At 44.4% G+C, this 14381-nt stretch overlaps 1 protein-coding gene across 1 annotated transcript in view; it reads left to right on the forward strand.

Moving 5' to 3' along the window:
- Positions 1-14381, forward strand: part of LOC138259915 (UTP--glucose-1-phosphate uridylyltransferase-like) — an 89438-nt gene that overhangs the window by 20570 nt on the left and 54487 nt on the right. The window contains exon 2 of the mRNA XM_069207895.1: positions 8996-9074. Coding sequence (XP_069063996.1) covers positions 9047-9074 — 28 coding nt within the window. The 5' untranslated portion in view covers positions 8996-9046. The remainder of the gene's footprint in view (positions 1-8995; positions 9075-14381) is intronic.

Below are 14381 nucleotides of genomic sequence, written 5' to 3' on the forward strand. Positions count from 1 at the left end.
GGGACGAGACAAGGATGTCCTCTCTTCCCATTGTTGTTTGCCTTCAGTATAGAGCCTTTAGCTGCATGTATTCGTGCATCACCCACCATTCATAGGGTCACCTTTGGGACGACAGTATATAAAATATCGCTATGCGCGGATGATGTTCTTTTGACATCGAAAGATCCTGCATCCTCAAGCTCTTCCCTTCAGGAGGAACTTCAACTTTTCGAAGAGGTAGCAGGATTCAAAGTTAATCTTTCCAAGTCCTACATGATGAATCTGACCATGCCCCCATCGGAAATGGAAATGCCGGCAACCTCCACACCTTTCAAATGGGCAAAGAAGGAAATAACCCATCTAGGAATTAAAATCACACCAAATATAGCTGATCTCTACAAGGCAAATTATCCCCATGCTGACAAGCATATCGGAGGTCCTGAAACGGTGGGCACTGTCTTATCTCACATGTTTGGGGAGGATTAATGCCATAAAAATGACACTTTTGCCCAAGATACTTTACCTATTTCAGAACCTTCCACCAGACGTTGACCGTGCATTTTTCTCAACTCTCCGTACCCTTTTTGTACAGTTTATATGGCAAGGGAGACATGCCAGATTATCTTATAAAATGTTAGGCACGCCAAAGAAAATAGGTGGTCCTAGTCTACCAGACTTCCAGTGATATTACAAAGCAGCCCAACCTAGATTAATCATGGAATGGTCCCTTAGAGAGTCCGACAAACACTGGCTACACAGGGCCATAGTGAGGAAGGTAATCTGGGACTTACTGTGGAAGCCTAAGGTAGATCACCCCCATAATGCATATCTTAACACACCAATAAAAACCACGTTAAAGGTGTGGGACGAGGTGACAAAAACAAAAGGATGGATGACCTTCCCCTCCCCACAAACACCATTACATTACAACCCCGCTTTTCCCCCAGCCCTGCAACCGGGACCATTTGATAAGTGGAGGGAGGAAGGCTGCTTTGTGTTAGTGGACCTGTTCAACAATACTGACGTTTGAAAACTGCAAAAGAGAATTCAGTGTCCCACACACAGAAATCTATTGCTACGCACAACTGGGCACTAAAGCCAGAGAATCAGTTTGCTGCCACAAGGGATTTAACACCATTTGAACAATTCATTTGCCAGGCACGGCCCCCTAGTGGGACTATTGCCCACCTTTATGTCCTACTATTTACCACAGAGAGTTCGATACAACCACACCCTCTGGGGGCGTGAGCTGGGGGAAGACATTCCTGACACACAGTGGGACAGACTATATCGAGACATATGAAAATGTAATCGCTCTATGGCCTTGAGAGAAGCCCAATATAAGATTCTGTATGATTGGTACGTCTACCCTACCAAACTGACAAAAATATTCCTGGCTACATCGGATCTGTGTGGAGAGGGTGTGGGATCCGGGGTGACTTCAGACATATATGGTGGGATTGCCCTACGATTCGTCCCTTTTGGAATTACATTTTGGCTCACATCATAGACATACTGGGGTACCCCATTCCGAATATAGGGTGCTGCGTCCTCTTTGGAGTAAGAGATGAAACTCTCCAGTATCAAACGGGGTCAGATAGGTCAACCATGTGGATGTGTCTAGGTGCAGCCAAAATGGCGACAGCGGCAGCCTGGAAAAAGAAAGAAGCCCCAGCGCTTACTCTATGACATGCCCGCCTTTGGATAGCACTGACAATGGAAAGGATGGTGGACATTTTTTTTGGATGAGTTTAAAAACTTCGAATATAAATGTGGTCCCTTAGTGTCATATTTGTTCAGGGGTCTCCCATTGTTTGCTTGATCCACTAGAACTTGAGCACTGCACTTATTTCAAATTTAGAGGGGTGGACCACTCGTTGAGTGGTATCCCTCCGCCAGCCCGGATGACCATGAAGTATGAACTACGATCATCCCCAGAGTCTTTCTTAGAAGAGGACCTACATGACTACTTCGTCTGCCCTAGAACAATCAGATTCAGTACGTGGCCTTATTACTTCCCAACTCCATTTTATATTTTTATACTGTTATGTGTTCTATGGTTTTTCTTTCTTTCTTCTTGTTCTTATTAACTAATGGAAATGGTTGAAAACTCGATATATGACAATGTAGATGAGGATCGCTGTCTCGTAAAACACTGTATACTTCTACAGTAACTGCGTTCAGACAGGCCTCATAAAGTCAATTTTCTAATGTACCGCATGTACCAAATTTCAAACTAATTAAAACACGTTTGACCAACAAAAAAAACACACACACAGTCTCTCTCTCTCTCTCTCCCCCAACTGTCTTGACTTTCCCAGACAATTTAGTATTGGACATTGTGCCATCATACACACTTGTTGGCAGAACACCTCAAAAGGCTGGGCAGCGAATTGGCAGCTCTCCTGACCATGGCACAACAGGAAACATGTGAGTTGGAGATCAACTTCTAGGTTGTCAGTCAGTAAATTCAATGCTAGGAGAGACCAACAATAGACTTGTTCATCCCTCACAAGACTGCCAATGCCCAACCTTTGCATCCAGGCACCCACACCCACAGTCTCTGGGCATTGCTCTTCAGATTATCTGATGAACGATATTTGCTTATGCTTTTAACCAATTGCTGTTGATTCCAAATGTACTACTGCAATTGTGTCAGGCACCAAAGGAGCTAGTTCTTACCGACCCATAATGGACATGTCGTTCTTATTATCCTTCACTCAAGAGAGCTTTATTGTCATGCTTATGAAAAACTACAACTTTTCCCAAACCTGCTCAGTCAGCATCATGGGATACTACTACATTACAACCTTTAATTGCTATGTCTTGCACTTTGGTGCATGACATTGTAGAGATTGTATATTTGAAGTTGGTGATCGAAACTTTGTTAGTCTTAAAATAAGATTTATGTCCTGCTACTTGAATGTCTTATGTAGTTAAGTGGAAATGTTTTATCGTATATGTTCAAATCAATTGTACTACTGATTATTAACACCAACAATGTTGTGGTACAAGCATATTGAGGACAGAACATTAAGGGACAAAATATTGAAACATAAGTGTATATTGGGAAGTATAGATTTACTATTCCTGACTTCACATTTATGTACCTTGAAGATATATGTACCATGTAGCTACATATATGTGGATTTAGGTCTAGAAAATGTAGTCTTGCTTACTATCATTATTTTATTTTCGATATTCTGACCTCAATATTGTGCCCATCCATATTGTGGTTTTGATATTCAGGTCACACCATTCACAACTTCAGATATAATCTTTAGCAGCTACAGGTCAACATAATTTATGCAACATTTTATATTTACAAAAGGCTGGCTAAACCTGAACGTCCATACAAGTACATTTATCAACAATTGCTGCATACCTTCAAAATAGTGAACACATCTATTTTTAGAATGACTTCTTGGGATCTCATCTATGTCCTAACTTGAAATATGGAAACTCCCTATGAGCCATAACATTCATGCCCATTGCAGTTCTTATCTTGGAAAGGAGTTCTTTTTGTAGTCGTTACTTCTCGTAGATGATGGAAGGAACTTTATTAATGAAGGAACCATTTATAAAGGTTCACAAAACAGAGTTGTGCATTACCATTTACTTTTGTCAAAAAGTATATCGTCATTCCATGTCAATCAGCTTATAGAATTACATTGGAGGTCGGGGGATACCATGTACTATAATGACTGTACTTATTACAGTATTAAAACACCTTTTTATTGCATTTGCACAGTTTTATCGTGGCAACCTCATCGCACAGATAAGTTTAGCAAGATGGATTCTCAGATGCATTCAATTATGTTACACGAAAGCAAAATACACATTAAATTCTAAACCAAGCTAACATTTCACTCAAAGAAAGGTGCCAGAGTGGCCTTCCCAGAGATCATCTCTTTGGCAGATATTCATAAAGCTGCTAAATGGAGTTCTCCACTCACATATTTATTAAACATTACTGTATGCATATTCCGGATTCACAAGAGGCATTATTTGGAAAACAGTACCTAGAACACTGTTCCAAATTGCTTGCATTTCTGCTCTGCTCTGAAGCCACTGCGTTAATATTGTGGGCACTACTTTTCAGTCTTTGCAGAGCATGTGATCTGCAGCTACACACAGAAAGAGTAACATGCCAGTAGCAATCAGTTTGTGGTGCGGTAGCTTTCCATTAGCCCCACCCACTTCCCAGGAAGCACAGTGATAACACATTATAAGAAATATGGAAGCCACCATTTCAAACTACTTATCCAGTACATAGACCTTGTAGCATTCCACTTCTGCACATCTATATTACCCATGGGTAAAAACAATCTAAGATGGAGTAGCTGTTCTGGTGGATTGTGGATTTTAGGGGAGATACCACGAGTCACCTTAACATTGAAACCATTTCTTCAAAGGAAAATAAGTTAAGAGTTTAACCCTCCTAGGTGATGAGCATGTCATGTTGACATCCTCAGCACTGCAGTAGTGTTCTGGACGTTAATGGGTCATTCACAACCTTAATAAAAATGCATTGGTTTTTTAAATCAGAAACATTTTCTTCTTCCTTGCGTCTTGAGTTTGATTTTTGTTTTTGTTTTGATGTAACGCAAACGCATACGGTGAGCTCACGACACAGCAAAACAGAATGAAAGGAGACCATGCTAATGGCACACCCTGCTTTAACTTTTGATAAGTGCTAGAGGCATGACTCTGCTGCTGAGCACCAATTAGGGAGAAGTAGCTTTGGAAAAGGGACAAAGTTCCCTCTTCAGTGTGGCCTTTCCCTGCTGGATCCCTGCTTGGGGATTCCACTGGGCATGTAATCACCAAGCAGGAATCCATTCCACTTTACTCCAGGGTTCATGATTGTGGTTAGGAGTGTCCTCCCTGGGCATGGGCCTGTGCTTCCCCCCATGCCCAGGCCATGGTAATATTTCTGCCCCCTCTGGAGACAGATAGGGTGTCACCCCCAGTCTGCACCCCTGGGGGGCAGGAAGCCCAGTAGACAACAGGGATTTATAAACGTCAGTATTTTTGGGTGGCTAGAGAGAGGCCCCAGTAGCATGGTTTCTGCCTCTCCACCCCATGTATGGGATAAATCAGTCTTTATGCCTTCCTCCCCTTGGGGGGCGGATAGGGGGTGTTCACCCCCAGTCTGCTCACCTGGCTGGGGGGCGAAAGTCCCACTGGACACCAGAGATTTTTGCAAGACAGTATGTTTTGGAGAGGAGAAGCCTGCTATGTCATGCCCCAGGCCCAGGTAATCTTTATTTTCCCCAGAAAGATCAGTATTATTTTGGGTGGTGGAGCGACCCCCCCTTGCATGGGCCTGTGCTCTATCCCTAACTTGGGAAAAATCAGTCTTTCTACCCCCCTGTGGTGTGGATAGGGGGTGTTCACCCCCAGTCTGCTCCTCCCAGGACAGAAAGCCCTGTAAAGCCTGGGGATTGATAAGCATCTGTATTTTAGGGGTCGAGGAGTGCGCCATCCCACAGGCATCACCTGTGCTCCTCCTCTGCCCCAGCCACCGTAAATCTTTCTGTCCATTTGGGGGCAGATTGGGATGCTCCTGGTTTGCAGAAAGTCCACTGCTCACCAGGGATAAATAAACGTCAGCACTTTTTGTGGGAGGTAGGGCCCCCATGGCATGAGGCTGGGCTCCCCAACAGACAACAACTTCTGCCTGTCCCCAGAGGGGCCAGACAAGGTGGTGTTCACCCCAATCTGACCCACGGGGCAGCAGAAGGCCCACTAGCCAGCAGAGATTTTTGAAAAGCACACTTTTTTTTAGGTGGGCTGCCCCAGTGGACTGGCCCTGTGCTATGCCTCTGCACAAGGACCCAGTTAGTCTTTCAGCCCCCACGGGAGGGGGAGCACACATTGGTGTTTTCTCCAGTGCAACCCCTAGGATGGGCATAAAGCCCATTAGGCACCAGGGATTTACAGATTTCAGCATATTTGTACACAGGGGAGTGGCCCCAATGGTAGGCCCACTAAACGCCAGGAATTTGGAAACGTCAGCATTTTTGCAGGAATCGGCGGCCCACATGACATGGGCCTGTGCTCCCCGAGGCACAAAAAAGTATTTCTTTCCCCACAGGGGAAGGCAAGGGGTGTTCATCCCCAGTCTGACTCCCAGAGCAGGCAGAAAGCCCTCTAGATACAGATTTACAAACGTCAGTCTTTTGTTGTGAGGGCGAACTGCCTTAATGGCATGGGCATGTTCTCCCCACCAGACCCGGGGCCAGTTAGTCTTTCTGCCCCCCTTGGGACATGTATTGGAGTTTTCAACCCCATTCTGCCCCCCCGGATGGCATAAAGCCTATTGGACAACAGGGATTTATAAACATCAGCAGTATATGGGAGTGGGGAATCGCCTGTCCTCCCACCCTGCCCTGGGGCACATCAGTCTTTCTACCTGCCCCTGAGAGCAGGTAGTGGGTGATCACCCACAGTCTGCCACCAGGTTGGCAGAAAGCCATTCATTTTCAGCATTTTGTTGGTGGGTGGAGCGGCCCCCATGGCATGGGTCTTTGTCCTCCTCCATCCCCACCTGGGACAAATCAGTCTTTCTACCCCACCCTCCCCCGTGGGTGGATAATGGATGTTCACCCCAATCTACCAGTGCCAGGGAGATAGAAAGCCCGCTAGACAACAGTCATTTTTGAATGGCAGTATTTTTTTTTGGGGGGGGGGGAAGCGCCTCCCCGTAATATGGCCATGTGGCCGCCCTTCCCTTTGCCAAATGAGTCTTTCTACCCCACAAGTGGGATGAACATGGGGTGTTCACTCCCAGTCTGCCCCCATGAGGGGGTAGAAAGACCACTAGACACCAGAGATGTAGGAAAAACACTATTTTTGGGGGGAAGGTTAGAGCTTCCAAGGCATGGACCTGTGGTCCTGATGTCTTGTGCCCTATTAGTCTTTTGGCCCCACCTGGATGGCAGATGGAGGTGTTCAGCCCCAATATGCCTCCCCGTTTGAGCAGAAAGCTCGAAAGACACTAGCGTTTTTTGAAAGGTAGTATTTCTTTTGAGGTGTGAGCTGCTCTCAGTGCATGGGCCTGGGCTCCCAACACTCCCGCATAGCAGACTTTCTGCCCTCTTGTGGCAGATTTGGGGAGGTTACCCCCAATCTGCCCCGCAGTGGGCAGAAAGCCTGCTAGACTTCAAGGGGACATATAGTTATATCACATAAAAGGGTGAGGGACCCTTGTCCAGTCAGTGGGCTGTACCCATACCCCCGAATGGGTCCAATAGTCTTTTTGCCTCTTCTGGGTGTAGATGAGAGAGTTTATTTTCACTCGCCCCCTGAAAGACAAAAGCCCATTAGACACAAGGGAAATATTTTTTGTTGGAGAAGAAATGGCATGTGGGTGGACTATCCCAGGGTTGGTTCTTTCCTCAAATCCTAAACACCCAATAGCCTTTCTTCCCACCTCGTGTGCAGAGCATCCCCATTTCCATGGCAAGTAAAAGGAAATTATGACATTCTGGCCATAAATTTGGTATATGTACTGGCAGAGTTGGAGTGAATCCAAATTTCCTCCTACTTGCCATTGTGAATGGTTGTTGTATTGTGGCTAGCGGTCTGCCAACCAGGGAAACAAACTAAACCCAGAACATTTGAAAACAAGACACCCAGGGGTCTCCAGGGTGCTGTGCCTTGCATGGATCCCACAAGGTTTTCTTACCCACAATGCCCTGCACTGCAAATCTTAAACCTGGCCAAACATAAGGCATTTTCCTCTCATTTCTGTGAAGGAAAGGTTCGGAATCTATGGCTAATCACAAATCTATTGCCACCCAGAGTTCTCCCACTTGTCCCAGTAAAAATGGTACATCACCTGTGTGGCTGGACCTAGCACTCACAACACAAAATGACCCAAAGCCTAACATGGAGAAATCAGCAATTGGGATAGCAGCAGTAATAAGGCCCGGGCAGGGTGGCTACCCAGGGAAACCTACTAAACTCAAACATTTCTAGGCACCAGAGAGTCCAGAGTGTGCTGCCTCAAGTGGGTCCTGCAAGATATTCTTCCCCACAATGCCCTGCAAACCTCAACCATTACCTACAATTTCACATTTTCTTTCATTTCCATGGAGTAAACTTTCAGAATCTGCAGTGATCCACAAAGTTCCTACCACTGAGTATTTCCCTACCTGTCCTGATAAAAATACTACCCCACTAGGTGGCTAAGCCTAGTGTCTGAGACAGGAACAGATCAAACCAAGGTCAGTTGGAAGTCCCGCTTTCTCCTCCTGCGCATGTCCCATCTCTTCTTCCTGGAAGGTTTCTCCCACATCTCCTGCAAGTTCCCATCAAAACCTTTTCAGAGGTTTTCACCCCTTTTCGTTTTCTGCTGTTCTTGTTATATTTTCTCCAACTCCTCTTGAAGCTTTCTGGCCTCCTTCAGACGTTCGTCTTTTCCTTCCTGCACTTATCCATTCTCTCTCCTCAGATTTCCACACTTTCAATCCTGCAAGTTTCTTCCTCTTCGTTCTAGTGGTATTCTTGCTCTACCCACAGACTTCCATATTCCCCCACCTAGATCCTTCCATCTCTAGCGTTATGCCTCCTTCATTCTCCTGTTGGCATGCTGCCATCTCATCCTCTACACGTCCATTCCCAGTTCATGTTTCCATCATGTACATGTAGGTTTCCTGCCTTTTCCCAAGACTTGCTTCCTGTTATTCTTACATTTGTTGTTCAACTTTTCAGTAGGTTTCTGCCGACATCCACTCCATGAAAGTTCCATTCTTTTTACTCCTACAGGCACACATCTCTGTCCTGCACCTGCAGTTTTCCATCCCACTCCTACTATTCCATCCTCCTCTTTTTGTTGTAGGCCTTCATCCTTTTCCTCTGCAAGGTTTCATCACACTCTTTCGTACTAAATTGCTGTTATCTGCTCTCCTTCAATTTGCCTTCCCATCCTGTGGCACATTCCGACTCCTTTCCCTGTATTTTGCCACCCTGACTTCCATGTCTCCCTCCTCTTTTGTTTCTTTTTTAGATTGTTGTGCTTGAAGTCTGAAAATCCAAAGATCCAACAGAGGGAGTCAGAATGAAGGGAGAGGCTAAACATTACAATGGTGAGTTCCTCTGATTTTATTTTTATGTGCTACCCCTGTGCTACATTGTATTTGCCAAAAGAACCCATACAACGGGTGTCTTGAAGCTGGAAACTATACAAGCCCTCTAGAATTGTACCCTGACTGGATGTCTTGGAGCTGCTGCTTAAGTCCCTTGAAGATATAAGTTGGTTGAGTCTCTTGGGTAGTCTAAGTTGGCTGAATTTCTCAGCTGTGTATCTTGGTTGATATTCAAAAAAGCAACAAGAGGAGGGGCCAAAAAATGGGATATTTGGAGACAGAGCTCCTGGTCCCGTGTGTGAAGCTCCCAGAATAGTACGAATCAAAAATTGCACACACGATTCCAAAAAGAAAGTTTCTTTTAGACCGAAAGGTTCTGCATACCAAAGAAAACAAAATTTTTCTTTTTAAGCACGAGCCCTCACTCACCTACCGGTGACATGCTTCATCATAATAGGGCTGTGCTCCTCGTCAGGCTGGCGCTGCAATGCCTGACGGGCCCCACATGGGGGCTCTTTGCCGGAGATCTTTTAGAGGAAAATGCACAACCGGTCAGAAGAATTCTAGGATTGGTATAGTAATGGTTAAAAATGCCTAGAGGTAACATATGATCATAAATTTAATTCAATATTGGTACCTCTGGCAAGATTAAAAACAATAAATAGGGATATAGTGAAATAATGTCTACACTCCCCATAAAAAGAAGGATTTATTATTACAACTACTAACTCTCACATTGGGGAGTAGTAGGAACAAAACAAGGAAACACAGGGTCCCCTGTGTTACTCTACATCATAGGTCAACATGTTTCTCGCTAATTTATAGTCAATAAATGATCTTACGCGATTCGTCAGGACCTTAAAGGCGTACCTAATCCTTTACACACTTGGAACACCCATATTAGGGAGAGCAAAGCCTATAAGAGTAAAAGTAACATGTATCAAAAGAAATAATTGTTGATAAAGGTGACATGTGTTCGATGTCGCATACACTCGTGAGAAACCCCAAAGGTGCCATGTGCTTAACATCCAACAAGTGAAATGATGTAGCATTCCTATACATGTATATCACAATGCTTACCCACAAAAAATTATATGCAGGGCATCATCGGGAGAGCATCTATTTGAAGCAATCCACTCTAGTCTAGGATTACATATAAGAATACAAATTAAAATTGAAAATGAACAGACCTGACATTACACATTAGTATGGTTCGTAGTCAAGGTGTTATTCAAAGAAAATTATGTGAAAATGATGGCAAACAAAGTAAAACAAACCCTTTCTCCTATCCTAGAAGCAATCAGAAGTCATATCATAGTCACGTAGGACTGTGCCGCTCAAATCAGGAAAGTAATAAAGTAGCACTGGCGGGATAAGGTGCTTCACTGAGCTTATGTATGTATGTGTTAAGCAAAGTATAATCAGTATCCCACCTAGTCTCATATGAACATTTCTTGTAGTGACGGGATATTTGTCAAAAATGGTCGATAGAGAGATACTAGACGACGGTACTTAAAGGTCAAAATAATTATATGTAGTTAAATCTATTCGTCGATTACATGTGAAAAAACGCTCTGCTCGAGGGTTGATTGACACCCTTGGTTAGGGGACGGGAACTAACAGAGAGTATCGAGAAAAACATTTTAAGTTAGCAAAAAAGGAATGCGTCAGTGGGCGTGTCTGACATTTGTTATGGTGCAAGTCGCAACAATAGTCCTTCCACCGGCTCTGACCCGTGGATGGGTGTAGCCAAAGCCGGGACAGAGAATAAGTTCGGTGGAGAACGAAGTTCGTCTCTAATTGGCTCCGGTCCGCAACTGAAAGTCGGACGGAGCTCGGATATCCCGCGCTGAATAGCGCGGTATCGATCTTTCAACTGGCATATGACTAATTGCTTCAAAATTAAAAACAGGTACCGAGGCTCAGGTCTAGCGCGCTGAATAGCGCGGTATCGGTCTTTTGTCTGACGGTTTTCTGATTGCCTCAAAAATAAAAAAGATGCATAGGCAGTACAAATACCAGCCGTAGTAAAAAAACAACGCGCTAAATAGCGCGGTTCAGAGCGTCATAAAACTTGTCTCGAGGTAACGGTCCCCGGAGGCATAAAAAGGCCCTTAGAGAAGCACTTACTTGATGGTGGAACCGACCTCACTGGGTAACCTACTTTCAACGATGTTCCCCGGAACTCAGGGGAGTGAATTCAGTCGGGGTTATAAAAAGAGGAGAGAGTAACTAAAAGAGAAGAAGGACTCTCGTGAAAAATGTAAAGATACGGACAGAGTCGTGTCGGCCATTATTAAACAGGGAGTCAAAACAACAGATATGGATGTAATGGTTGACTCATAAGGGCTATAGGGATACAAATATGAACCCAGTCAGCGTATCTTAAACTAAAAAAGGGATATATTATTCAAAATCCGGACCCCAAGATGGTAGGTAGTGGAAAAAGAATAGAGACACCCACTGTATAAAATAATCAGTGGATGAAACTGGTCCATTGAATATCATAATTGAGTCCAGTGATATGGGTCTTAAGTCTAAAAACCCACCGCTGTTCCTTCTCAAAAAGTCTTGTAGTACAATCTCTATTGTCTTTAATGGTCTCAAGAACAATCCATTTAATGTCATCAGGAGTGTGTTGTTTATCAATATAGTGATTAGTCAGTTTTGTGGAGGACCTCTTACATCTGATAGTGCTGCGATGCTCATTAATGCGGATTTTCACCATTCTAGTTGTCATACCTATATACCTAAGGTCGCAAGGACATGTGATCATATAGATACAGTCTTTTGTGCGGCAATTGGTATGAGTTCTCAATTGCCAAGTCTTTGCTTCACCTAAATCCACCTCTTGTATATTGCTGGTCAAAGGGCAGATATTACACCCACCACAAGGGTGGTGTCCCTTAACTTTCAACCATTGGCTAGGGCCTGTGTTGTCCGGGTGGCGATACGTCATAGGTCTTGTGTGAACCACCAGATCTTTGATATTATGAGTCCTTTTAAATGCAAAAAGGGGACGTTCTAAAGTTTCGCCTGCACTTGTGAGGATCGGCCAGAGTTTGCAGACCACATTCTTAATCCGATTGCTTAGAGGAGTGAAAGTGGTCACGCAGGTAAGTCTAGATTGTGGTGTGCGGATGTTGTCAATCAGTAGCGACTCCCTGGGGATGTTACTAGCTCTTTTCTTAGCTTGTCTAATATTCCTTACCGGATAGTTGTGCTCAGAGAGTTTATGACACAGCATATCGGCTTGGGTATGGAAGTCACTGATATCAGAGCAATTACGTTGTATCCTAAGAAACTGGCCAACGGGTAAATTATCTCGCAAAGCCTTTGGGTGATGGCTGTTGTAAAGTAAAAGGCTATTTCTATCTGTGGGTTTATGGAACACAGAAGAGAGCAGATGCCCACCCTTAAGTATGATTCGTAAATCAAGAAAGGATACCTCACTGTCAGAGATGGTGGAGGTAAAACGTAGATGGGTGTCCAAAGTATTGACCCATTGTGCAAAGGCTTTAGCTTGGTCTGCATTGCCCTTCCAAATTACTAGTATGTTGTCAATGTAGCGACGCCATAATCTAATGTTAGAAAAGAATGGTTGGTCAGGAGTTAGAATATAACGGCGTTCAAAGTCAAACATGTATAAACAGGCCAGGCTTGGCGCAAAAGTACTGCCCATGGAAGTGCCCTGTATCTGATGATACAGACATTTTTCGAATTGGAAGAAGTTTTCTTTTAGGGCCATACTTGCACATTGCATGATAAAGCTCACGGGAGTGTTATGAGGCCAAGTGTCCATCAAAAGTATGTTTTCCACAGCAGCGAGAGTTGCTTCTTGGGGGATATTGGTATATAAAGACTCTACGTCTAGACAAATCAATATGTCAGTAGTACCAGAGTCGTTAATATTATCAAGTAAGACCAAAGTGTCCTTGGTGTCCTTTAGAAAGGTGGAGGTTGCCTGCACAATGGGTTGTAGAAAAAAATCACAAAACTTTGAGAGGGGTTCCAACAGAGAGCCGATACCAGAGACTATTGGGCGGCCCGGGGGAGGGATACCCTTGTGAATTTTCGGGAGACAGTAGAAGTATGGAGTCCTGGGGTTCTTTGTATCCAGGAACTCGGCTTCTTGGTGAGAGATCCAGCCAGCTGCCTCTGCTTCCAAAATCATTCCCCGTATTTCCCGTTGCAGGCGCGGAGTTGGGTCTATTGTGATCTGGTGATAGTAGGAAACGTCACTAAGTAACCTGAGGCACTCCTGTCTATAGTCAGTTGTATCCATCACCACTATGGCCCCTCCTTTGTCTGCAAGTTTTAAGGTGATGTCTTGATTATGTGATAAAGAATATAGGGCAGCTCGCTCTAATTTAGAGACATTCTGAAACGATCGGGGTGGTTCGAGGCGTTGGATTTCATGGCGAACCGCTTTCTCAAAAGTGAGGACCTCTAGTGGGACCGAGGTGGCAAGCGGTGTAAAAGTAGAGGGATTCCTTAGATTGGTATCACCTCTTAAATCTGGGTTGGGACGGTCTTTAAAGAAAAAGTGTAATCTGATCTTACGAAACAGTGCTGACAACTCGCAATTCAGCCTGAAACGGTCCTCCTTGGGAGTAGGTACAAACCCTAGGCCTTTCTCCAAAAATGCCCTTTCTAGGGGTGTGAGAGTAGATTTTGAAAGATTCACAACTAAGGTTTCTTTTGAATTGTCATGCTGCGACTCCTGGTCACCATCTGTGGCTCCTCCTGTGCCCAGTGGACGTTTCTTCCTCTCCTTCTGTTTCTGCCTCTGCCTCTGCCCCGGCCTCTTCCTAAAAAAGGATTGAAGTTATACTGTGGCTGTGGTTGAAAAAAAGGCATAGGCATAGGCATAGCCTGCTACGGTGGCATCTGTTGATATGGGAATGGATGGTTGTAATGGGTCGACGGGTTATAGCGATTGCGATTCTGTCTTTGTCCCTCATCGCTACTCCAATCATCAGAGCTAGAGCTATATTGTGGTGTGCGTGATTTGCGTTGAGGGGTATCAGAATCATCTGAAGTCTCTGAAACTCCTTCATATTGATAGTCATCTTTCGTGTAAGGGTAGATCTTTTCTCTGCTGAAACGTTTGATATCCTTTTGTAATTTGTTGATTTTCTGTCTTGTCAAGTATTCCTTTGTCTCATTGAGTTCCAAATTAATCTCAGCCAAACGGGATTTGAACTGAGACAATTGAATCGTGGTTTTCATGGCCGCTTCCGTGATAGAAATCTGGATAGTTATGGAGTCAGCCAACCGTTTGGAAGTGTTGATAATCAGGATCAA

This window comes from Pleurodeles waltl, chromosome 9, assembly GCF_031143425.1.
Source record: "Pleurodeles waltl isolate 20211129_DDA chromosome 9, aPleWal1.hap1.20221129, whole genome shotgun sequence".
NCBI classification, from domain to species: Eukaryota; Metazoa; Chordata; class Amphibia; order Caudata; family Salamandridae; genus Pleurodeles; species Pleurodeles waltl.